This window comes from Scatophagus argus, chromosome 19 (genome assembly GCF_020382885.2).
Source record: "Scatophagus argus isolate fScaArg1 chromosome 19, fScaArg1.pri, whole genome shotgun sequence".
NCBI classification, from domain to species: Eukaryota; Metazoa; Chordata; class Actinopteri; family Scatophagidae; genus Scatophagus; species Scatophagus argus.
In genome coordinates, this window is record NC_058511.1 from 552413 (window position 1) to 577092 (window position 24680).

Genomic DNA, 24680 nt, shown 5'->3' on the forward strand with positions numbered 1-24680 from the left:
AATGATTATTGGGCAGTACAATAAATCTGACTTGATTTTATATTTAAATCGGAAACGTCCACCCCCAAGGACAAAGTTAAATGGTTCCAGCCAACCAGCGCTGCGTGATGACGTCTCTCATTCCGGCGGGTATTTTTCACTGTAGAGCTCTTCGGGTAGGAAAAGTCAAACCAAACCAAACCAAACTTATTTCTAAGCTAAAGAAAAGTCTTTCTGGTTTTGTGACATTCACTGAAGCAACAGCGGTGACAGTATGTCCTCAGCGGGGAGATGGACTGGCATCAGCTGGAGCTCAGCCCGAGGATCATTGCAGCCGTGAAGAGAGGTGAAAAGAGCCCCAACTCCAGACTCCATTCACAAATATGACACTTAAATATTTCATCCCTCACTCTCAAAAGTAGTGCGTTTATAGAACACACTGTCTTAGATTATATGTTCTACTTGTACCATCCGCATGTATTGTACATAGCGTATTTGTATGTAGCTGATGTACGACAAAGTTTCATACAAAACTTCCAAACTTCAAAGGTTGACTTAAAGCTGCAGATATTTGTATGGAGTTTCTCTGTCTCGTTCTAAAAGCTGGAGCGTAATGATTTGTGGGTGGTGGGTGGCCTTGTACAGCCACAAGTGTCTGTATCCTGTTGTTAGATGTATAAACTGAGACATTCAGTCTGTTGTCATTATTTGATAATTTTCACTGTTACTGTGCTGTTTTTAACCTCCAGCTAAACTCACATCTGTCAGAGAGGTGTTGTGCGTTTCTGGCCTGGACCTGCAGAGACTCACCGGCCTGTCCCTCTCAGACGTCCAGCAGCTGCTCACTGCTGCTGCCACCGCCTGCAGACGACACCCTCCAGTCTCAGGTCAGATCAGTAATCACGCAGTCCGATTGGACGTCACAACGTGATGTCACAACATGTATTAACCAGTGCGTTAATGTGGGCAGCCCTCCTGCTCCATCGTGGAGAGTGTCCCAGGCTGGAGTCCGGCCTCAGGCTCAGCGTTGGCTGTCCCGTCCTCGATGAGCTGCTGAGGGGAGGTCTTCCTGTGGGGGGCGTCACTGAGCTGTCTGGAGAGAGTGGAGCAGGGAAGACACAGCTGGCTCTGCAGCTCTGTCTGTCTGTACAGTACCCAGCGCAGCATGGGGGACTGAGCTCAGGTCAGCAAACGTTGATACTTGTAGTATCTACATGCCCCAAATTACCTCCAGAACCCAGAAGAGTTGTTATGTATTATTAAGTGTAGTTGACCTACACTCAGCAGTGTGCCTGAAGGCATCCTGTGCAGACAGGATGCTGCAGGTCGTGTCCTGTAAAATGGTGTCTGTCTGCAGGAGCTGTTTATATCTGCACTGAGGACTCGTTTCCCATCAAACGTCTGCAGCAGCTGATCAGACATCAGTCCTGTCTGCGCTCTGATGTCCCTCCATCACTGATCAGCAGACTCCAGTTCAGTGACCACGTTTACATCGAACACGCTGCTGACCTGGTGAGTCTGTCAAACTGACCCCTGATCAGTGATGCTGGCTGACTGTTAACATTCTGACTGATGATGCAGCTGATTTATTCACCTGCAGGACTCACTGCATGTGTGTCTGTCCCGCCGTGTCCCCCTCCTCCTGGCTCGTGGTCTGGTCCGGCTCCTGGTGATCGACTCGGTGGCGGCTCTGTTCAGGTCTGAATTCCAGGCTGCTGATTGGCTGGAGAGGACCAAACAGCTGCTCACCTTCTCCTCCACACTGCACCACCTGAGCCAGGAGTTTACCACACCTGTCCTCTGCATCAACCAGGTAATGCACACCTGTCCTCTGACGTCATGGCAGAGCTGCTGGTTGTGTTTGTTTTGTTGGGATCCAGAGAAGAAGTAGAATCAACTTTTATTGGCAGTATATATATTTTTACATACACATACTGAATTTTACTACTGCATTTGACCCATCCTTAGTTGAACACACACATGCAACACCTGACAGATTACATGCAGTGAAGCACACACAGGAGCAGTGGGCAGCATCAAGCGCCTGGGGAGCGCTTGTTGCTCGTATTGCGGGGGTTAAGTGCCTTGCTCAAGGGCACATCAGCCGGCTAATGAAGCGGGGGGGGGGCATTTTAAACAGCTGCTGATGTGATGGACCAGGGGGCACCTGGTTATGAACCGGGGACCTCTTGATCTGCAGTCAAATGCTCTACCACTGAGCTATACCCCCTCCTGGACTGGCCTACTGGACCAGTAGGCCCACAGTACTGGGAGCAGCTGTTGTTCGGGACTGTGAACTGCAGGCCTGTCAGGACAGGGTGTCAGGCCAGGTGCCCCTCTGAGCAGCCACACTTCCTGAAGGATGACTGTAATTGTGAAGAGCTGACATTGGTGGCAAACCCTTCACAGAGTATTAGGACAACAGATCTGAATCCTGTTTGTGTTTCAGGTGTCCGACGTGTTCAACAGCTCAGACGACACTTTCGGGTAAAAACCATTTCACATCTCCTTTCTTCAACCGTCTTTTGGTGTGTGAATCTGAAAAATCATGACAAGCCAGTAGAAAGTTTGATCACACTGAGCTGCAGAAGAAGCAGCAGCTCCGAGGAGACTGAACTCCACTCAGATTTTAATCAAATTTCTCTCAGTCCTCAGTCCTCCAGCGTCTCACCAGCTCTGGGGTTGGCCTGGGCCAGTCAGGTGCTAGTTCGGCTGATGATTCGGCGCCTTCAGGTCACAGTTGCCCGTGGTGACCAGCGCAGCGCCCTGCGCAGGCTGGAGGTGGTGTTTGCTCCTCATCTGGCCCGAGACGGAAGAGACGCCGCCGTCTGGAGGGAGGGGGTCCGAGGAGTCACGAGCGGCGAGCCGTGAACCGCACAAAACACTCAGATTAAAGATTTGTAAAGATATATAAACATAAGGATGTACATAATAAACTACATTAGAGCTGACAAAAATATAGCTTTTGCAATGGAAGTTATATGTATGTATTAGCAGTCTGCCTTATGGCCCATTTCATATGAAAGTTCTGTATTTATGCACTACATGGCTAAAAGTATGTGGACACGGACATGATACACTACATGTCCACAAGTAAATGGGCAGCTGACTGTGCTGCCTCATTAACTGAGCCAAGCTGAATGTTTTTCTGCACTAATCAACATACTTTCATGACATTGTATCACTTACTAAATGCAGGACTTGTAACTTAGTACTAATACACACAACTAGTACTTTCACATCAGTATCTGAGTACTTCTTCCACTGTATGTTTTTGTGTCTTGAATTAAAGAGCAGAAATTTGACAGAATCTAAGCTTATTGGTCCCAATACAAGCCCTTTCTAGCACTCAACCACCTTGGAGGATATTTTCATGGATTTTTAAATGATTTTCACTTTCTTTTTCTGTCCTGTTAGAATTACTGTTTTAAATAAAATTCTTTTCCAATAATTTTCTAAAATGTAGAAAGCAGATCTTCTGTTTTGTGTCTTTTTGTTCTGTTTTCTTATGTCTTTCCTGCAGCAGCAGCGCCCCCTGCTGACATTTACGGATAGTAACACCATGACGTCAGGTTTCTGTCAGTGCACATGCGCGGTTTAACCTCAGTAGAGGAGCTGCTTTCAAAACAAAAGCGTGAATCTGGTTTTTGGTGACAGCAGAGAACTGGAAGAACAGTTTGATCATTGAAACGAGTTTCAGTGTTTACCTGTCAGCTCAGAGAATTTAATTTGACAGCAACTGCAAGTAATTCAAATTAAAAACGAATATGGTGGTGAAAGGTTTTTTCTTTTTTGTATTCTTTCCTACTTTATTGACTGCAGACGTATAGCTGAGAAGATCAGTGCTACAAATAATGATAATGACAACAATCCTATTAAAGTGTGAGAGGGATTTAGCTAAAATACAAGGAGTCAAGTCATTTGAATGAATTCCCATTAATATGTAGAGACCACTAATATCTACAGTTTGATGATATTGATAAATATTGTAAAACAATTTATTCATGTTGATAAACTGTTCATTCTGATCTGGGTAGATAATTATTGATTATTTCAATTATTTTGCTGTACAATTATATGTTTTAAACATCAGTAAACAGAAAAAGTGTCCACTCAGATGGAAGAAGTTGAGATGAGTTGAATTAACTCCGTCTGCTGATGAAGGCCATGGGACGTGGGTGAAAGCTTTGGAGAACCAAAAAGTGCAGATTCAGTTTACTGAAGCAAACGTTGACTTGTGAGAGGGTGAAGTCAGATCATTTTTACTCCAGGTATTTTTAGAATTAAATTAATTGATTTCCTGTCAATAAACGAACTGGTTGTTGATCTAACCTGTTTGAGTTTTTCATTCGTTCTTTTAAGAAGAACAAGAACAAGAAGAAGAATCCACTTTTATTGACAGTATATATATTTTACATACACACACTGAATTCGTCTTCTGCATTTGACCCATCCTTAGCTGAACACACACATGCAGTGAAACACACACAGGAGCAGTGGGCAGCATCAAGCGCCCGGGGAGCATATTGGGGGATTGGTTTGTTTCTTCCTGAAACAGGCTTAATTTTTGTATAAAGTAAAAAAAGTATAAAGTAAAAAATCTATTTTTCTCAGGACTTCAGGGCCTCCGTAGTTTCAGTTATGGTTTGTTTCTCTCAAAATAAACATTTATTGTGAAACAAGTGGCCGGATGTACTGTTCTTGTTTGCGGCGATGATCAGAGCTCGAGCTTGATGATGATGCAGAGCTCGTGAGGCTTGAGAGGAGAAAGACGTCCGATCGAAGATCAAAGATCGAAACCCGGTAGGACTTTGTACGTTCGTTCGTTTGTTCGTTTCCGGTTGTTTATTTTTGACTTTGGCAGACTGAGAGGCTTCAAATCATCATCAACTGTTTATCAACAACACGTCATGAAGGGCTTATATAATCAATACAGAGCCCAAATGATGGAGGGTATTACCGTACGCACAGCAGCAGAAAGCTGATCAATAGATTGATATCTCCTATCGATCCGGACTGATCAGAAGTGTTGTCAGCTTCTTAGCAGGATTAAAACCATCATTTCAAATTAGAAGCCCTGACGGGGTGTGACGTCAGGGCGTGGCCCTGTAGACCGGAAGTCTAATCGAGAGGGTGATTGATATTGATATATTGATATTGATATTGAGTGAGGATGTAATGAACATTGAACATGAACAGAATTTATTGGTTTTACTGTTTGTTTAATGAAACACTTAGTGACATTTCGCTGTAATGATGATATAATCAATTAATAATGACAGCACTGGAAAAGCCGTTTAATCAATTTGAGGCACTAAAACACATTGGCTAAACACACAATATATGATATTTACATATGCAGACTCATGGTTTTCATCAGGCTGTGCCAAAGCAGCTGAAAACAGCTGTCAGCCAATCAGAGTCCAGAGCTGTGAGACCGCAGAGCAGCCAATCAGAGTCCAGAGCTGTGAGACCGCAGAGCAGCCAATCAGTGTCCAGAGCTGTGAGACCGCAGAGCAGCCAATCAGAGTCCAGGGCTGTGAGACTGGAGCAGCCAATCAGAGTCCAGAGCTGTGAGACCGCAGAGCAGCCAATCAGAGTCCAGAGCTGTGAGACCGCAGAGCAGCCAATCAGGGTCCAGAGCTGTGAGACTGGAGCAGCCAATCAGAGTCCAGAGCTGTGAGACTGGAGCAGCCAATCAGGGTCCAGAGCTGTGAGACCGCAGAGCAGCCAATCAGGGTCCAGAGCTGTGAGACTGGAGCAGCCAATCAGAGTCCAGAGCTGTGAGACCGAGCAGCCAATCAGAGTCCAGAGCTGTGAGACCGCAGAGCAGCCAATCAGGGTCCAGAGCTGTGAGACCGCAGAGCAGCCAATCAGAGTCCAGAGCTGTGAGACCGCAGAACAGCCAATCAGAGTCCAGAGCTGTGAGACTGGAGCAGCAGTGGACACTTTGCTAACATCTTAAACCGTCAGCCACCTGCAGATCACTCGTCTCTCCTGCAGTACATTTCAGATAGAAACATCTGCAGACTGACACACGTTTCTGTTAAAACATTTATTTTCCAAATGAAGTCTGACTTACTGTTTCCACGCTGTACGCGGTCTGTGTTTATTGTTTTTCTCTTTCTGTTATGTTGTTCCTTTGCAGCAATTTGGCTGCTAATAATCAAGATCAGTCAGTAGTCAGTAAATGTCAATTCAGTTCCCACCTCTTCCTGCAGAGGGCGCTGTGACCATGATTCCATTCATCCCTGTCTCATTGGTTGGGCTCCTCTTCGTCAGTCTGGCCTCCTCTGAGACCGCTGACCCCGCCCTGGAGGACCTGATCAATAAGAACGCAGACTTCGCTGCCCGCCTGTACCGAGCCGTCTCCAGCCGAACGGATGACAACGTCTTCCTGTCTCCATTCACGCTGTCCACTGCACTCTCAGCGCTGCTGGGCGCAACCAGCGGACCAACGCAGAACCAGCTGCTGCAGGGACTCAGCCTGACTGGACTGGAACCTCAGACTCTGCCAGGTACCTCGGGGCCCCAAGAAGACTGTCATTGTTTTGGTTTCAAACTGTGAGGTCACAGTCTGTGTCTGCTGTTCTCAGATCTGTTTCAGAATCTGGGAAGTGTCATCCTGCAGAGGGGTGGCGCCACGAACCTGAGGCAGGGGTTGGCCATCTTCCCCTCGCAGAGCTTCCAGGTGTCATCATCCTACCTGCAGCTGCTTCAGACAAAGTTTGGGGGGAATGCTCAGAGTCTGGCCTTCGCGGCGCCACAGGAAGCTGCCGACATCATCAATCGCTGGGCTGAGGAGCAGACTGGGGACCAGGTCCAGGGGCTGGTCGCCAACTTGGACCCTCAAACCCAGCTGCTGCTCGCCACCACCGCTTACTACCAGAGTATGCAACACTTTTCAGATGGCAGGCTTACCTGCCTCAGGGTGGGCTTATCTAATGCCTGAGCGAACGGTTTGGGAATAAAGTCGGAATTTTAGAAGAACAAAATATTTGTCAGCTATGAAGTCGTAATGTTTCGACAGCAAAGATCACAACTTCAATGATCAGGCAATTTTTATTAAAAAATAATGTCTTTTTTTCTCAGCCCGGTTCAGTCCGTTCTTTAACTCAACGCTCACTCAGGATGAGCGTTTCTACGTGGACAAGTATCACGTCGTCATGGTGCCCATGATGTTCAGGGCTGATAAGTACTTCCTGGCGTATGACCGCTTGGTGAAGGCTGGTGTGCTGAAGCTGCCGATGGCGGACGGGACGGCCATGTTGGTTGTGCTGCCTGATGAAGATGTGGACATCACCACCGTCGAAGAGGAAGTGACTGGCGAGAAGATCCGAGCCTGGATCAGACAGCTGAAGAAGACGTGAGAGACCTTTTCCTTCTTCCTTCTTTCCTACCTCCTTATCTCCTATCTTACTTCCATCCTTCCTCACCTCCTCACCAGGAAGGACATCTTTTTCATCTTTTTACCTGCCTTCCCTAATTCCTTGTTTTCTTATCTCCATCTCTATCCTTCACTTTGTCCTTTTGTCCTCCTTCCTTACTTCATTCCTTTCTTTCTCCAACTTTCCTCCCCTTTCTTTCACCATTCTGTCTCCTTCCTTATCTCCTTTATTCTATCCTTCCTTCCATACTTCCTTCTCTTTAATGCAAAAATGTTTTTCATTTGGTTTTTGAAAAAGAAGATAAATTTGAATTGTTTGGCCCTCAGAGTTTGAGCCTGTCAGAACCTCCAGGTGAAGTGAAGTTGCTTTATTTTGTAAACAGGAAGTTGGAGGTGCAGTTTCCCCGCTTCCTGTTGGAGCGTTCCTACACTCTGCGCGACGTCTTGCAGACTCTTGACATCACTCAGGTGTTTCAGGATGACGCTGACATCAGCAACATGAGTGGCTCTAAAGGACCCAAACTCACACAGGTGAGTTTACTGTGAAAAACAAAACGAGTCCTCTTTATTTAAAGTGGGAGAGAAGTGGTACTGATGAGGAGTGAGCCTACTGAACCACCTCTTTGGACCTGTCTGAGCTTCGTTTTAGTTACTTTTATCACGATTGTATTTATGGCTATACTCTGTCTCTTACCATGAAAGTTTTCTTGTCCAAACCACACTTTCTTATTTACCTTCAAACTGTTTTCCGTCTAAAGGTTTATCAGAAATCTGTCCTGTCTGTCGACGAGAGCAGCAACGACATCACTCCAGGAGACGGAGTCAACATGTTCTCCGCGCTTCCTCCTCGACTGACCATCAACAGACCCTTCATCTTCATCATCTACCAGGAGGCGAGCCGCAGCGTGATGTTCATGGGCCGAGTCATCAACCCCACCAAGAAATAAAATGAAGCCCCGCCCACTTGAGTTTCTGTTGCTACACCTGTTAAACTCAAGTTTTTCCCAACCTTTCCTTCTCACCTTCATGCGTACATTTATGTGTACAGTTTGACTTTGTCCTGATCTTACAGGATAAAGGACTGTTTGACTGTAAAACCTTAGACGATGCCGTAGATGTCAGCTGCAGGAGCTCTTGGGTTAATGGTGCCCTCTACTGGTGATATGAGGTTATGGTGATGCCTGTTTTGTTCCCTTTACAGTTAGCTTAACACAGCTTTGAGAGTGTATTATCAAAGCATCACACACAAACAAACTCAACCAGTTGATAAAAACTCTTCACGGTTGTCTTCTTCAAACTTCTCTGGCTGAGAGCACTGAAGGCTGCCCTCTACAGGAAGGAGGCTGAATGACATTAAATTCAGAGGGAAGACAAAACAAATCTAGTAAAATTCTGATATTACAAGGCAACATTTTAGTAGTAGACCTGGAACTTCCACAGTACATATTTGTGGTAACTTTCTTTCCTCCCTGACACTGAAACACGAGCCTTTAGGGTGCTGGTGAACACATGACAAAAATGTTGGGGATGTTCTGATGCACTCAGCAGGTTTAAGACTAACAACTGATGATAAACTAAATGTTAGCATGATAACTACTATCATACCATATGCACTGTATAGTTTATGACATTTACTGTATTCAACTGTAACTCTAGTTAAATATATGCACTGTTAAAAACATGTATGTACCACCTGCAGTAAACCTTCATTGGAAAATATTAAACACTAAAATGACTTTTTCTCATCAATCTCCGATGTAAACACTAAAAATGTATCTCTGCAGCTCAGTAACACCACACCTGATGTCACCAAACATCACAGTGACATCACATACTCCAAACCAATCAACACCTAGACAAATCAAACGCGTGAAGCCTCAAATAGGAAGCGAAGTTAAAGTTACACAATGTCAGTGATCATCCAACAATCACCTTTCAGCAGATGAAACCACCAGCCAATAAGAACACACCAACAGTTTGTACGTGTGGAGTTTACTGAACCAATCAGGTGACAGGATGGGATCATTAGGTTACACAGTGCTCAGAAAATAAAAGCAGCAGAAGTCCACTGTCTCTGTTAGTGACTGTGAGGAAGAGATGGTGTCCTGTTGCATTCTGGGTAATGTTCTGAAGCATTATTCGTCCTTTAACATGTGAAGCTGCTGTTTGTATGGAAACTTCTCCCTGAATGCTGATTGGCTGATGGCCTGGTGGAGGTATAATAACATCATCATCTTCAGTCTCGTCCTGACTGGACGCTGAAAGAGTTTGACTTCCTGTTTCTGCAGATTAAAAAAACAGGACATAAATTATTTTTTAAACCTGAGAACAGTTTACTTTCAGACCCGCTAATAAATCTGACCTTTCTGTTCTAAGGAGTAATTAAAACCCGGTTCAAACAAATAAAGCATGTTAAATCATAACCCAATCTAGCACTAAAACAGGATAAATGCAAGAGTGAAACAAACACAAAACAGGTTTAAAACAAAATGAAGTCAGAACTCTATAACACGAGGCCTAAATCAAGGCTCAAGCCAGATTAAACAAGGACAATCTATGGCTAAAATTGGGTAAAAAAAAGGGGTTAATCAAGAGCAAAGTTAGCATTGGGTTAAAGGCCAGGTTAAAACAGGGTTAACACTGAATTAAACAGGGTTAATGTGGGGCTGAAAACAGGTAAATGTAGGGCTAGACTAAAGCAAAGTCAGATTCAAAACAGGCCTAAACCAAGTTTAAATCAGAAGCCTGACCTACGCAATAACATGACTAAACTGGAATAAACCAGGGTTTAGACAGGGCTAAAACAGGGTCAAACTAGCCTTGAAGCAGCAGTACGTTAGACAAGGTGAAATTAGACTCAAAGCCAGATGAAATCCATGAGGCTAAATCAGGGTAATTAATAGGGCTTACCTTCAGCAAACCAGACATAAAACAGGCCTAAACCAGAATAAAGATTGAGCTAAAAAGTAACAGAACAAAATGTGGTCAGGTCAGGGTTAAGATGGAGATAAACCAGGTTCAAACACGCTTACTGTTGGACAGGATAAGTTAACTGTTATGACAGTGGAACCACAAAAGACCAAACATGAACCCCTCCTTGACTTACTGCGGAGGGATTCAGGGAGGGATGGTCTCACACAAATATTGATTCATAAAGACCCCTGTGATTGGTTCAGTAAGCTCAGTTACAAGCTTGTTTGGGGGCAGTCCTTTACCTAGTCGACTTACAAAACCTTGTGGGATCATCAATTACCAGCAAAATGTCTTAGCAAGAACTCACATCGACAGCTTTCTGGACTGGCTGTCCTTCACCCCGGAGCCCCGGTCCATTGTTTTACTTCGCTGGTCCAAAGTACTGGTCCTATGGTCTCTCTGGTCATGGGTACTGGGCCTGTGGTCTCTCTCGTCCAAGGTACTGGTCCTGTGGTCTCTCTGGTCCAAGGTACCAGTCCTGTGGTCTCTCTGGTCCATGGTACTGGTCCTATGGTTTCTCTGGTCGAAAGTACTGGTCCTATGGTCTCTCTGGTCCAATGCACTGGTCCTATGGTCTCTCTGGTCCAGGGCACTGGTCCTGTGGTCTCTCTGGTCCAGGGCGCTGGTTCTATGGTCCAATGTACTGGTTCTGTGGTCCATTGTAGTGGTTCTGTGCTCCATTATATTGTTCCTGTGATCCATGTTACTGGTTCTGTGGTCCAGTGTAATGGTTATGTGATCTCTCTGGTCTAGTGTGCTGGTCTTGTGGTCTACACTACTGGCTCTGTGGTCCAGTGTGCTGGCCCTGTCCAGGAGGCTGGTGGTGTTGCTGCGGATCAAGACTGGCATAGAGGATGTGGCTTGGCTTGCCATAGTGAAGTGGGCAGTCCTCAAGGAGTCATCTATAAAACACAGGTGATGTATGAATAAAGACAATCAAATAGAGTGTCTCCTCTAAGTCCGTAACAGTCCGTGTTAGATGTGCAGGAGGTCATACCTTTGCTCGATAACACTGAGGGCTTCCCGGCTCCAGATGTACTGCTCAGCTCTTTCACTTTCCTGAAAACCAAAACCAAAAACAGAGTATACAAAAGCATGAACTTTGGTTTTGTTGAAGTTTGAGTATTCCAGATGAGATGTGGCAAACAGCAAGCTTCCAGTTGCCCCAGTGACCACACAGTGATCTCAAAGAGTACTGACCCCAGCCTGAGTACACTTCTACATCACCGCCCTGAGGCGGCTACTTCAACTCTCACATGTTTGAAGCTGTAAAGTCATTTCTGTTTCTGGACTGCCATCATGGTGAAGAAGAAGCCAGAAAGCAACCAGGCCAAGAAGATTAACGCAGAGGCTCAGAGGAGGACCAAGATGTCCGACTAAATCTACAAACTGACAAAGGCCAAGAGGATGATTAAGGAGATCATCAAGCATGATTCCAGGAGGATCCTGCACAGATGTTGATCAGAAGTCCTATGGTCTTGTTCTTCTCTGAGTTCAGTCCAGAAATCCTGCCAAGACAACTAATTTCAACTGTTTGAACCCTCATTCTTTCAGCCTCAACCCAAAGACCAAGGATTGGTTGCCCCCATCTGGTCTTTACTAAACCTGATCCTAATAACAGCTGCAGTAAGTCAGTCTTTGCTAAGACCAGACTTGAGAATAGTCTTTGGTCGCACCAGCCAAACTTAAGTCCTGTTTGGCCTCTGGCTGTGTGTCTGTCCACATTTGTGGAATAAGTGTGCAGTGATATCATGCTCGTTCTAAAGTTGATGCACAATCGTCCTCACAATATCAACCAGTGGTGTGACGTTTAAAGAACCTAATATCTAGATTTTGCCTTGATACCTGCTTCTAAGTAAGGGTAATATTAACACCTGTGAAGAAGACTTAAACCGTGATGTTTCAGGCACCAACCAACATACAGATCTCATGTTCCATTTTCCTGCACATCTGAAGAAGACCCTGAGATTGTTGAGGTGACAGTTTAAACAGGACCAGTTCTTACAGAGGTCTGTCTGAGTTGGTAGATTTGGATGTCGTTGGCTGACTACTGAGGGACCGACTCCGTGAAAGTTTAGCCTTCCTCATCTCTTTACCTGTAAGGAGAACAAATAGCATCATCATCACAATTTGAATTTCAGAGACGATTGATGTAAGGTTTAAACTCCACCATAGTCAACAATTTCGACAATTAGTTCAACAATTTTCCTGCGGGATCAATAAAGTTCTTATCTTAGTCAAGTATGTACTGAATTACCACGAATACCACAGTGCAACTCATCCCTAAACTGTCCAAACAAGCTGAAATGTTCTGAGCTACATAAAGTCAGTTTCATTTTGTGCCAAGTTCTGAGTATTTTTATGAAACTGAAACTTTAACCACTTGTTTTCAGCACAAACAATGCTAACATGTCAACACCTTGTAAGCTGATAGAGTGAACTTGTAGCTGCTTATTTCCACAGGCAACAAGATCAAATAGAAGAAAACTGTGTTCATAGTTCACAGGTAGAACATTCTCTCAGTGTCCACATAGTCACAGCTCGTCTTCAGTCATATATTTGTCTTACTGGAGGAGGACAAGGTGGCTCCAGACGAAGACACAGACATGGATTTGGTAGCAGATAGACTGGTCTTACTGTCCCTTCCTGTCAAAGGCAGACAGTTTACAGAATGGACTAAAAAGCAGGAATACATTAATTAAAAAACTCTGACAAGTAATACACATCAATTAAAACGACTAACTGAACTATTTTGACAAATCATCAAATTAACTCTCCTCTGTGGATCATTTTAGGCAAAAGTAAAACATCACAGTTTAGCTCACGTTTTCTCTCCGTATGTTTTTCAGAGTTCAGTTTATCTTCACTCTGCTGGCGCTCCAGATGTTCCTGATGGCAGAGGAGACATCATGAAAACAATGCAGAACTGAAGTGATTCAGACTGAACGTGATCTGTATGGTTCAGGCTTACCATCTCCAGCAGAAGAGTCTCCTCCTTTTCCTTCTTCTGGTCCAGTAAATCCCTCTCCTGCCTCTTGTGAAACTACAAAACCACAACAAACCGGATGGAGGAACATCAGAAGTGAAAAAAAAAACCTCAGATGTTTTCTATACTTTGGTCCTTTATGAGAACAAGCTGCTTACAGGCTCTGTGAGGTCCAGTTTGTCCAGTTCCAACACTGTCTGAAAAACATTGTGAGCACAATTAATTCATTGTGGATTATTATTCATGCAGACCTACAGAGTGTTCAGACAGACGTTCTGGACTGGTCTCAGGTTGTGAAGATGTTACCTTGCGGATCGTGGCCACCACATCCTTGTCCTTCTCTCTGCAGAGGAGTTTCTGGACACAGAACTCGAGCTTTTGCAGCAGTTGCTTATCAGCCGGCAAGCGCAGAGATGAACGCAATTTGGGCAACAGCTGGCAAAGCTTGTACCTGACAGACAGGTGGACATGCACACGGGCGTGTTACATCTGCTTTCTGATGGTGTAGGTTGCTGCACAGCACAGAACCGAACTGGACTGTCAGAACTACCTGACGTTAGCGACAGGGTCATGGACAAGCTCAAGTGCTGGGATCAGGAAGTGTTTGTTGAAGTATTTTCTGGAGAAAACCTCAGTGGCTGTTTCGCAAACATCCAGGAACCTCAGACGGTTCCAGTAGCTCCGCCCCTGAGCCAGATCTAAAGATCAGAAACACAATGAGATGAAGAGTCAACACTTTGTCCAACAGCCATGAAAGGGTTCTGCAGTGGTTGACAGATCTTAAGTTTTCTGTCTCGTACACACTACAGTGGCAGTCCCTTAGCTGAGACAGAAATGCAGGTGTCAGTGATGGAAAATAACTGAGGTCACCCATTTATAAGTGACATCACAAACAGAGCACCAGAGACTGAACGACCACAAAAGTCGGACCTTGGATCAGTCGCTCCATCATCTCCTGTCGCTGCTCCTGTTTGCGGTTGTAACGCAGGAACGTGCAGAACGTCCGAGCTGCCTCCTTCTGAACTGGCAACACCTTCTGCAACAACAAGAACCAGAGTGGGATCACCTGTCTGTTCAGCTGCTCTGTTTGTTGTATTGTGTCATGTCTCGCTGTGTTTTGTCGTATTGTTTCTGGTAGTGCTGACGTTGGTGGTGAGGATGATGAAGATGCGAGGGGAGAAGCTCTGGTGCAGCAGTTCTCCAGGCAGCAGTCTGGCCAGGCAGCTGTAACGCTGCAGCAGCTTCTCATGCAGGCGCCAACGCAGAGAACATCCAACCTTCTGCTCCGCTAACAGCAGAGCTGACAGCAGCTCTGGGAACTTTGAAGGAACCACAGCAGTCAGTGGAGAACATAGAGGAACCAGAGGACAACAAAGAACCAAGCTTAGAAACAGGGAAGCGACAGACAGAGTATAATCGTAGCATAGTCAACAAATGTTACACTCAGAACTAAGGTTATTGCTGGAGGTTTATTTTCTTACCTTGTTGTCCAGCGTCAGGTTGTCTCCTCTGGAAAGAACCACCTCCAAAGTTTCCTCTAGGTGATTCATTAGAGCGTCCAACACCTCAACAACAACAAAGACTTTGGCATGTGAAACGGACACATACAAAACTAATTTCTGAATAACAACATCTGAGAGTGTTGGCATTGCGCACGGACTCACCTCCAGAGAGTCGTCCTGCAGCAGAACTAGGAGCTCTTTGTGGACCAGCTGAATGTTTGAACCGAGCAGCTTCACCACCTAACAGGAAGGGGTGGGACCCATGTGACATCACAGAAGGGCGCTTTTCAAAGCACAGACTGATGCACAGTGTCCCTGTATATTGAACCCTGGTGTGTTGCTCAGTCTGGTCTGATCATAATAGATCTTTCCTCTAGTGACACCTTCACGACAAACTTTACCTTTTAGCTCCGCTGCTGGTCAGACTGTAAGAACAGATAAATCATCAAGATGTTGTTTATTGTCTGACCTGGTGGAAACTGGCTGCAGCACTTCGTCGAACGCTGACCTCTGGGTCACAACAAAGGCTGGAAAAACTCGGGTAGAGCTCAGACAGGAAGTGAGCAGAGTCAGAAAACACCACCATAGCCTGCAGACAGAGAGAGACACAGATCGGAAAGTGACATCAACCGCCTGGAGGACTGAAGATTGAACTGAACTCTGGGGTCCTGTATCTCAGTGTGTGTATTTCTGTGTCTACCGGCAGGTTGTAGCAGCAGTTGCAGCGGATCAGCATTGACTCATTGTTGCCATCAGTTTGGTTTCCTTCAGTCTGCAGACCAGCGAGACACAACACCTTAAACCTCTGCAGCAACCGGCCTTTCTGCTCATTTGACAAAGACCCTGAAACATAACAACCACTCATCAGAGACTCACCTTACCAACATGCTGCACCTTCAGATTCTGAAAATCAGGAACAACCCTGCTGGAGTCCAAAACCTTCTGAGAACATATTGGACTTTCCGCCTGGAACAAAGGCACATCTCTCTCTCTCTGGTTCTACAGGGACTTGTAGCAACAACCCTGGTACATCATACTCCCAAAGTAGCCCCCACAAGATACCTAAAGAGACATGGACATAAACCTTGACCAAGCTCTCAAAAGAAATATAGACAGACTGGAAGGACAAACTCCTGTGACCCCTCCAAAATCTTTTTGGTCCACCTTCTGGTCCACAGCTTCTTTCCCCCTTTTTAAGAAGTTAGAAACCAAAGCATGGGGTTGCCACTCCACGGGTACTGTCCTCTGCATCCAGCGAGGTCCCCTAGAGCATCTCTGTGTGAATCTCAGCAACCCCCAGTACCCTACAACTGCAACTAATCCTGTCTCTGCTGTCTCTACTGTGTGACACCAGTGTTGAAGCTCACCTGCCAGGCCACTGCAGAGCTTCCCAAACTGGAAGGACAACGAAGCCACAACAGCCTCGTCTGCCTGCGAAGACACGTCGCACACTGACATCACCAGAGGAACCACGACATGGAGTCTGTCATCTGAGAGAGGAGGAGGGGGATTTAAGAGTCTTTGCAGATCTCTGGACTTCTGACTTACTGCTGCTGACAGAGGGCGACTACACCTAGAACTGATTCCGTAAGAAGGCAAAGTGTGCTTCTTTGTCACCTATTTTTGTTTTCTGTCTGACATGAGATCTCAGTCTCAGGAAACTTTAACTTTAAGCTGACACTGACTGACCACAGCTCCGCCTGACGACTCACCGCTGTCCATCATCTCCATCAGGTTGATGATGGTGTCGAAGGCAGCGAGACGGACGCTGCTCTCCTCGTCTTCGGCGAGCTCCACCAGTTCAGGCAGCAGCTCCGTCCTGGTGTCGTCCACCCTGAGGGAGCGACAGGAGACGCACTGTCTCACCACAGCAGGGTGTTTGATTTGTGTTTGGCTTTGACCCCGTGTTTGGTGAAGTTTACCCCATTGCTCTGGCCATGCTCTCCAGCTGACGGCACATGCAGGCTCGGACCTCAAACTCCACATCCTGACATAACGAACGAACCAGCGGCAGCAGCTCCTTCTTCACTCTGACACAAAGGAAAGACTCCAGTGATTATCAGAGCAGGTAGAATGACACACCTGAGCTCAACATACAGGAATACACATAATCAACTAATGATATTCATTTGAATAAATAACAGTGGCTGATGTTGTGCGTGTGTACAGTATACAGTGTATGTAGTACTACAGTGTTCATGGCGTGTTGCAGCTCACATTTGAGAATCAAACTTGCAGGCGACTTTCCCTAAAATGCGGCAGCTGGCCAGACGAGCCTGAAGAGAGTGAGACAGCTGGGACTGAGAGAGGAGAGGGTTCAGCACCTGCAGAGAGACAGACAGGTAGCCACACAGACAGAGAGAGACGTGTAAATACACACAGGAAGACTGAGTTATCTTAAAAACCAGAAGACAGGTTGACTCAGAGGGAGAGAGAAGCAGACATGAGAGAGAGACACACACGTCTTCTGGGCATCTTATTTCCCTAATCGAGCTGCCCAGGCTGTTTTGGGGATGGAAGTTGGGACTTTAAACTGCTCTAATGCTGATCAGTAATGAGTGATGAGTGTTTGTGCAAAGTATTGATCAGGAAGTGTTGTAACTGTTGGATAACCTCCTGTTTGATGGTCTCCTTGGGGAGAGCGTTGATAGCCAACAGCAGAGTCTCCAACCACGCGTTGCTCACAACTGTGAAACAACACAGAACAGCAACAGCAACATCAACATCAACACTGTGACACGGACATCACTATCAATGTCAGCATCAGCAACATCAGTGTCAACTTCAAAACTTGTCTTCTGTTGTTACCTGTGTCTCGGTGGTTCAGGTGTAGCAGGACGGTCTTCAGGATGGAGTAGGTGTGGGTGTGGATCAGGATGATGTCATCCTGCAGGATGGTCAAAAACGATGCTGCTGCCGCAAGCTGGATTTCTGCCGCGGCTCCGTTCAGGACCTCCTGAATCATGCAGGACAGGTTACCTGAATGACACACCTGTGCAACACTCCTGACATTTCTCACAGTGACCACCCACCCATAAAAGTTCACATCCTGAGTCGACAGGGACTGATGCCGAGACACCCGTCAGAGTCTGTACAGAGCATCCGGAAAGTATTCACACCGCTTCGCCTTTTCCACATTTCATGCTACAGTCTCATTCCAAAATGGATTCGATTCATTTTTTCCCTCAAAATTCTACACAAAATACCTCATAATGACAAAGTGAAACAAGCTTGATCTATGTGGAGTTTGCATGTTCTCCCTGTGCCTGCGTGGGTTTTCTCCGGGTTCTCCGGCTTCCTCCCACAATACCAAAAACATGCACATTAGGTTAATTGGCTGCTCTACATTGCCCCCTAGGTGTGAGTGTGAGGTTGTCTGTCTTTGTGTGTTGGCCCTGCGATTGACTGGCGACCAGTGCAGGGTCGCCTCTCGCCCGTAGTCAGCTGGGATAGGCTCCAGGGGTCACAGATCTGGGGAGGGGCACAGAAAGACTTCTGCTGCATTAAAGGTCTCAAAGAGCACAGTGGCTTCCATAATCCACAAGCGGAAGAAGTTTGGAACCACCAGGACTCTTCCTAGAGCTGGCCGCCCAGCTAAACTGAGTGATCGGGGTAGAAGGGCCTTAGTCAGGGAGGTGACCAAGAACCCAATGGTCACTCTGACAGAGCTCCAGTGTTGCTCTGTGGAGAGGGGAGAACCTTCAAGAAGGACAACCATTTCTGCAGCACCTCACCAATCAGGCCTGTATGGCCAGACGGAAGCCACTCCTCAGTAAAATGCATATGGAAGCCCTCCTGGAGTTTGCCAAAAGGCACCTGAAGGACTCTCGGACCACGAGAAACACAATTCTCTGGTCTGATGAAACAAAGATTTAACTCTATGGCTTGAATGACAAGCGTCATGTCTGGAGGAAACCAGGTACTGCTCATCACCTGGCCAATACCAATTCACCTGTGAAGCATGGTGGTGGTAGCTTCATGCTGCGGGGATGTTCTGCAGCAGGAACTGGGAGACCAGCAAGGGTCGAGGGAAGGACGACTGCAGAAAAATGTATAGAGACATCCTGCTGACAACCTGCTCCAGAGGCTGGACCTCTGACTGGACCTCAGACTGGGGTGAAGGTTTATCTTCCAACAGGACAAAGACCCTCAGCATACAGCCAACATCACAAAGGACTGGCTTCAGGACAACTCTGTGAATGTTCCTGAGTGGCCCGGCCAGAGCCCAGACCTGAACCCCATTGAGCATCTCTGGAGAGATCTGAAAACGGCTTTGCACCGACGCTCCCCATCCAACCTGATGGAGCTTGAGAGGTTCTGCATTGGAGGTGGAGAAACTGCCCAAACTTACAGGATCAGACTCAAACAGACTTCAGGCTGTAACTGCTGCCAAAGGGGCTTCAACAAAGTGTTGATCACAGGCTGTGAATACTTATGTACGTGTTATATTTTTGTTTTTTATTTTTGATAAATTTGAAACAAAATTCAAGCAAACTTGTTTCATTTTGTCATTATGAGGTATTTTGTGTAGAATTTTGAGGAAAAAATTGAATTGAATCCATTTTGGAATGAGACTGTAACACAACAGAATGTGGAAAAGGCGAAGCGGTGTGAATACTGTCCGGATGCTCTGTATGTGAAAACCCTTTAAGGGCACAGCCTTTCCAACACACGCTTAACGTGAAGCAGCGCTTTGACTAAGTTTTAAAAGAACGTTTTGGTTTCACACAGGAGGTGAACCCTGGTCTCCTTGACCTCCACCCCCCTTGGGCTTTGTAAACTACAAGGGGTGGTGCAGCTGCTCTGACAGTCTCATACTGATGGGTTTGCGGTGGAGCTGTTTTTGTTTTGTTTTATGAAGCGAAGCGTTTAAAGTCTGGTGTGTCTCCAGCAGACAGTAAGGGGTCCCTGCTGGGTCTGGATTTGATGCTCAGGGATGTGACAGAACACTGACAGACAGCGTAACTGATGTTACTGCGTACGTACCCGAACCTTTGGTACCACCCGACGAAACGTCTCCGCTGGGTTCTGGCGGACAAGGCTTGGCAGGTTACTGATGACACTCGCTCTCTGCACCTCCTGACCCACGCTGACAACACAAGAGGAAGAACACGAGTGAAAACATTCAGCACAGCTCAACTGAGAGTAAAAAATGAAACACCTGAATTTGGATCTGAGCCAATAAAGAGCCAGCACTTCAACCATAAAGACTCTAATCAGTGACCTGCTCTCAGGTCCGAACATGGATCGATCACCTCAGGTGATATCAGTTCAAATCCTGAGTTCTCTCCACATTCTAGACTCCGTGAGTCCTGCAGCTTCAGTCCGGCTTCTGTGACAGGTTTCAGTTCAGACGCTGAATGAGTTCAGTGAACTAGTTTAGAGCCTCTGGGATCTCACTACTATTACCTTCAGTGTTTAATTGGCTTCAAAGTTTGCTGGGTCTGAGGAAAGGACTGAGCTGCTTCTCCACCCACCTTCTTCCTTCACCTTAGACTCCGTACAGCAGAAACCCTTCTACCCATAAAAGATTTTTCATTTGTTGTGGATTCATCTGTTTTCTTCCTCACTCTGACTGTTTCTGGACCGACTGAAAAACGATGAGAAAAACTCTCTGCTGCAGGTGAACATTTGTTTCTGCTCCACAGTGGAAGAAACCATCTGTTAGCATGACTGCTGTTAGTTTCTGAAACTACAGAGCGAGACACAGCACCCAGCTGCTACCTGAGCAGGTAGACCGCCCTCTCGATGTCGTTCAGGTCTTCATCCACAGTCAGCTGATCGATCTCCTCCGCCGTCTGACAGGAAACAGCAAACACAGTCAGACAACTCAGGAATAGGCAATTTGAGTTTAAGTTTTTGTTTAATTCATGATAAAAGCTTCCAGTAGTGAATGCATCATGGACACCTCTACAGAGGAAGTCCAGAGGAAGTCCCATAAACAAAATGGCTGCAGTGACAGGAAGAGGTGGATCAGTTCCACAGATCTCAGTTACCCATCACAGTTAATATGAGCTGCTGAATCCTGCTCATGCTAATGGTGCTAATGGTGCTAATGTGCTTCACTCAGTGGAGGCCAAAGCAACTCGTTAGCATCCTTAGCACGATTAGCACAAGTTCAGATAAAAGAAAAGCTGTTCTCAGGATGTTATTCACTTTGTTTCCCACAGTGTGGTGTGGGAGCAGTGTAACACACACACACACACACACACACACACACAGAATCACTGCTGATTGGACGGATGCAGACTGTAGTGTGTGTAGGAGGAGATGGGGGTGTGTGACTGCGTCGTTATGACGTCTGGGTTTCTCCCATCAGAGGACACCCAGGCTCCGCCCCCTCACATCTTCATCATCATCACCATCATGTCGAAGTCCCGCCCCTCCACACCCCCACGTTTTTCTGAGTGAGCAGGAGAAGCAGTAGAATGATGATGATGATGATGATGATGATGTCTTTGTCCTCTCTCATCTTGATCATTTTTCCTCCTAAATCTTTGGGTCTGATTAAATGAAACATAACTGACATGAAATATCTGAATAAAATACTTCTAACATTTTTTAGGTCAACTTCTATTTTCTTCATGTCTCATAAATGTGACATAAATTACAAAAAAGTCAAAGATGTGACTTAAAGACTCTGAACGCTTTAATATTTTAACTAAATAAGCTTCAGTTAAACAGCAGAAAGCTGATCAGCGAAGTTTAATCAGACGATCAGATGAAACAAAACCTCCTGCTGGACTCAAACAGGAAACACTGTGATGTCACGGTCAGTGGCTCCGCCCACTTCAGACCAGACACACATGGATAAATTCAGTTCATGTGGAGCCACGTGATCACTTTTCAGAATGTGTGACTTTCAAAATGATTTAGCTGTATGACTCAGCCGATCTGTGAGGATTGACGGCAGAAAAAACAGCAAACTGGTCAACATGTTGTGACATCAGCGCGTCTCATCAGGAGGTTTGAAGGAGGTGAACAGCATCTGATCATCAGTCGTCCTTACTGATGTCAAAGTGACAAACGTGTCAGCTGCACCTTCGTGAATATTTGATTTCTTCTCTGAATCTCTTTGGACAAAACAGAACACCTGAAGACATCGAGCTGGAGAATAACGAGCTGATTAATCAAGACAATAAACATCAGATTCACATCTACAGTCATGATTCAGTATCATGTTATTATTATTATCATCCAGAACACCTGATTGGCTCTTGAATGCTTTGATGGGACAGCAGCGTTTGACTCTTTCTTTTTCTAATCTGTTTTTGCTAATGTTAGATTTCATATTGATCAGCTGAAACTGATGACTTTATTGATAGCTACTATTATTGACTACGATTTTGATGATTTATACTTCAGCTATAGCCTGTAGTTAACTGTAGAAATACGTGATGACTGACTGATATGACGTCCTCCTGTGCTCTGTACACGTCTGTCCTCATATCAGATGTGTCGTCACTGCTGTGTTCAGGGCACAACTTAGAAACTGATCATTCAGTCGTACCAAAACTAATATAAACATCGATCACATTTCCTGCGTTAATCACGTTTTGACTGCATGCAGACAGAGAGGAGAGGAGATCCTGCTGAGCTCCAAACTGTCTGTCTGCCTGTCTGTCTCACTGCAGACAGACAGAAACTGCGTCATGCTGCGCAGATAGCGGGTCTCCCCTCTGCTTCCTGCATGGAGGCTGCTGATCTTCCTCCCACTGACTCACACAACAGTATCACCTTCATCATCATCACTTCACATGTCACACATGTGTTGGACACATGACCGCCCTCACCTGTCTGTCTCTGCGGACAGCTTCATTGTCATATCTATGAAATCTCAGGGTGAAACGTTAAAAATACCTTGAGACTCCTGCGGATCGGCCTCTCGATGAAGGCGAGTTCCTGCAGATCCTCCAGCTGTCCGTACAGCAGGCTGGACTGGTTCAGAGTCATTCTGCTGGAGAACATCTGCGCCCTGAAAATGTCCCAGTTCGGTTGTTAGTGGGAGAGCAGGCGGCCGATCTCAGTACCAACCATCCCTGGTGAGGAGGAGAGAGAGGACGGGGTGGAGGTGGTGGTGGTGGTGGTGGGTACTGTCACCAACCGTTTCCAAGGAGATCCCTGTTCGATCTGTCCGGGGCGGGGAGGAGGGGGGCGGTGTCACGTCACACCAGACTCCGTTCAGAATTCTAATAATATAATATTTTTTTTCGCTCATCCGCAAATAAAGCATCTGTCAGAGATTCAACGCAAATACCTCACAAATCATCGCTGTCCATTTTTCCAATCGGCGCACATTTAGTCTTCCGAGCTGCAATTATGTCGGAGATATGTCCACTGTTCTGAAGAGTATCTGTTGAATACAGTCCTCCAGTGCGTTAGTATGAGAGCAGGGCGCAGATCCCAACAGCCAGCTGGTGTCAGGGACCATCACATGAACCGCTTCCGAGCCAAATCCACTCTCTCTCTGCCCCCCTCCACGTTAAGCCAGACTCGGTTTAAAAAAATCTGCGTTTTAACTCTTATTTCCACGCTCGGTGACTCAGTAACCAATTGCAGCTGAAAGACGAAGGCTGTCTTGCATCAAAAGGATCACTTTTAATTTCGGCCCATTTTCATCACGCCAGACATCTTAAAGGACGTTTTACACATGACTGCCAGATCACATTCAAAACTCAGATCCAAAACTGCAGAATGAGTAAGAATGTGAAAATCCTCAAACAGCAGATATTTAGCACGATCTCTTTTTATCATGGCGTCCACCCTGCACGTTAAAAACTTTATTTAAAGAGTAACAAAACCCACCTTTTCTGCTGAAAATCAGTTTACACAGATATTTAGACGCGTTCAAGACCATATCTTGACATTTTAGCGCAAAGTATTCGAAGTTTACATTTTGTGTTTTAAATATGCATTGCGACTTCCAGGCTAACCGGACCGGACCGGAACCGGGTGATCGGCACCCGGTTTCCATGGAAGCGGCTGAATGCAATCAAGGGACCAAACTCATTCTCAAAGTCCTGCTTAGTAAGTACAGTACGTTAAAGTGTCGTCATGATGAACCACGCTCATACCGGTCCAATGTTCACACAAAACACACACACGTTTTAAAGAACAAGCACAAATCATTTTAGTTTTCTGATGAAGCAGAAACGGGCCTGGAATGATGATGATGATGATGATGAATACACGACCTGATGTTCGTCACAGTGCAGAGCCTTGAGGTTTCCCTCAGACTGAGAGTTTCAGCACATGGCACATCATGGCCCATTTTTAAAACCTTAAATTATTAATTGATTTAATTAATGTAATTGATTAACTGACTGGTCATTGGGTCAGTTGATTGAATAAAATAATAATAATGCGATTCACGCTGTATAGCTGAGAATATTCACACTAAATATATGATAAAAATGTGTTTCCTGCTGATGGCAATAACTCAACAGGAAATGCTTTTATTCTGAAATGCAAAGACAGATGACCAGTTTAGTTCTTGGCTTTGATGATGATATGAACATGAGATATTGTTTTGCTCATTTGGTTTGCTTGTCTTGGTGTTTTTGTCACGTTAAAGTCTAAAGTGTGTGAGCTTACAGCTAACGTTACATAAAGGTTCAGGTTATGTTATGGTGGAGGGACCGGTGGAACCACAGGCACAAACGTTTAAAAAGAGCCGGTGGCATCTGTTTATAGTTCATGCTAAGAACACTGATCATACACACGTTATTGATCTCTGTCAATATGTTTGTTCAGCTGATCACATTCAGGTCTGTTTGTGTTTACCAGACGTGAGGAATATGAAAAATCAAGAAGAAGTGAGTGTTGTGTGTGACGTATTTTCATCAGCTCTCCG

The 24680-nt window shown here is 45.6% G+C and overlaps 3 protein-coding genes and 1 non-coding gene across 5 annotated transcripts; 2 read left to right on the plus strand and 2 right to left on the minus strand.

The window, feature by feature from the left end:
• The first annotated feature begins 99 nt into the window (after positions 1-99).
• xrcc3 (X-ray repair complementing defective repair in Chinese hamster cells 3) lies at positions 100-3444 on the plus strand. Its single transcript, XM_046373597.1, has 7 exons — positions 100-325; positions 729-866; positions 950-1162; positions 1337-1491; positions 1580-1792; positions 2429-2466; positions 2628-3444. Exons 1-7 carry the CDS (start codon positions 271-273, stop codon positions 2848-2850), a joined length of 1035 nt encoding a protein of 344 aa, XP_046229553.1. The 5' UTR covers positions 100-270; the 3' UTR covers positions 2851-3444.
• trnac-gca lies at positions 2138-2209 on the minus strand. The gene has a single exon. It is a non-coding gene; the product is annotated as a tRNA-Cys (tRNA).
• Positions 3445-4666: 1222 nt separating the features above from the next.
• Positions 4667-9102, plus strand: LOC124050759 (protein Z-dependent protease inhibitor-like). 2 transcript variants are annotated; one of them, XM_046373588.1, is made up of 6 exons: positions 4667-4782; positions 6201-6497; positions 6576-6869; positions 7072-7345; positions 7750-7897; positions 8125-9102. In XM_046373588.1, exons 2-6 carry the CDS (start codon positions 6215-6217, stop codon positions 8311-8313), a joined length of 1188 nt encoding a protein of 395 aa, XP_046229544.1. In that variant the 5' UTR covers positions 4667-4782; positions 6201-6214; the 3' UTR covers positions 8314-9102. The 2 variants fall into 2 exon arrangements, with proteins under 2 accessions (XP_046229544.1, XP_046229543.1); XM_046373587.1 differs by having other exon boundaries at positions 4681-4792.
• Positions 9103-9345: 243 nt separating this feature from the next.
• ppp4r4 (protein phosphatase 4, regulatory subunit 4) lies at positions 9346-23444 on the minus strand. Its single transcript, XM_046373566.1, has 25 exons — positions 22688-23444; positions 20552-20625; positions 19814-19916; positions 17636-17783; positions 17441-17514; positions 17045-17151; positions 16750-16857; positions 16540-16661; positions 16195-16317; positions 15528-15670; positions 15297-15416; positions 14990-15067; positions 14807-14890; positions 14471-14644; positions 14256-14361; positions 13876-14023; positions 13632-13776; positions 13484-13522; positions 13311-13382; positions 13165-13228; positions 12908-12985; positions 12345-12435; positions 11337-11398; positions 10647-11241; positions 9346-9648 (listed from the first exon to the last, which is right to left on the minus strand). The coding sequence occupies exons 1-25, from the start codon at positions 22793-22795 to the stop codon at positions 9603-9605; spliced, it is 3012 nt and encodes a 1003-aa protein (XP_046229522.1). The 5' UTR covers positions 22796-23444; the 3' UTR covers positions 9346-9602.
• Positions 23445-24680: the final 1236 nt, after the last annotated feature.

Coding starts and splice junctions, on each gene's coding strand:
- xrcc3 (XM_046373597.1), top strand. CDS start 271: ATGGACTGGCATCAGCTGGAGCTCAGCCCGAGGATCATTGCAGCCGTG. Junction 1,163..1,336: donor GCATGGGGGACTGAGCTCAG/GTCAGCAAACGT, acceptor GTCTGTCTGCAG/GAGCTGTTTATATCTGCACT. Junction 1,492..1,579: donor TCGAACACGCTGCTGACCTG/GTGAGTCTGTCA, acceptor ATTCACCTGCAG/GACTCACTGCATGTGTGTCT.
- LOC124050759 (XM_046373588.1), top strand. CDS start 6,215: ATGATTCCATTCATCCCTGTCTCATTGGTTGGGCTCCTCTTCGTCAGT. Junction 6,498..6,575: donor GGAACCTCAGACTCTGCCAG/GTACCTCGGGGC, acceptor TGCTGTTCTCAG/ATCTGTTTCAGAATCTGGGA. Junction 6,870..7,071: donor CACCACCGCTTACTACCAGA/GTATGCAACACT, acceptor TTTTTTTCTCAG/CCCGGTTCAGTCCGTTCTTT.
- ppp4r4 (XM_046373566.1), bottom strand. CDS start 22,795: ATGTTCTCCAGCAGAATGACTCTGAACCAGTCCAGCCTGCTGTACGGA. Junction 17,515..17,635: donor CCTGAACCACCGAGACACAG/GTAACAACAGAA, acceptor GTTGTTTCACAG/TTGTGAGCAACGCGTGGTTG. Junction 16,858..17,044: donor TGCAAGTTTGATTCTCAAAT/GTGAGCTGCAAC, acceptor CCTTTGTGTCAG/AGTGAAGAAGGAGCTGCTGC.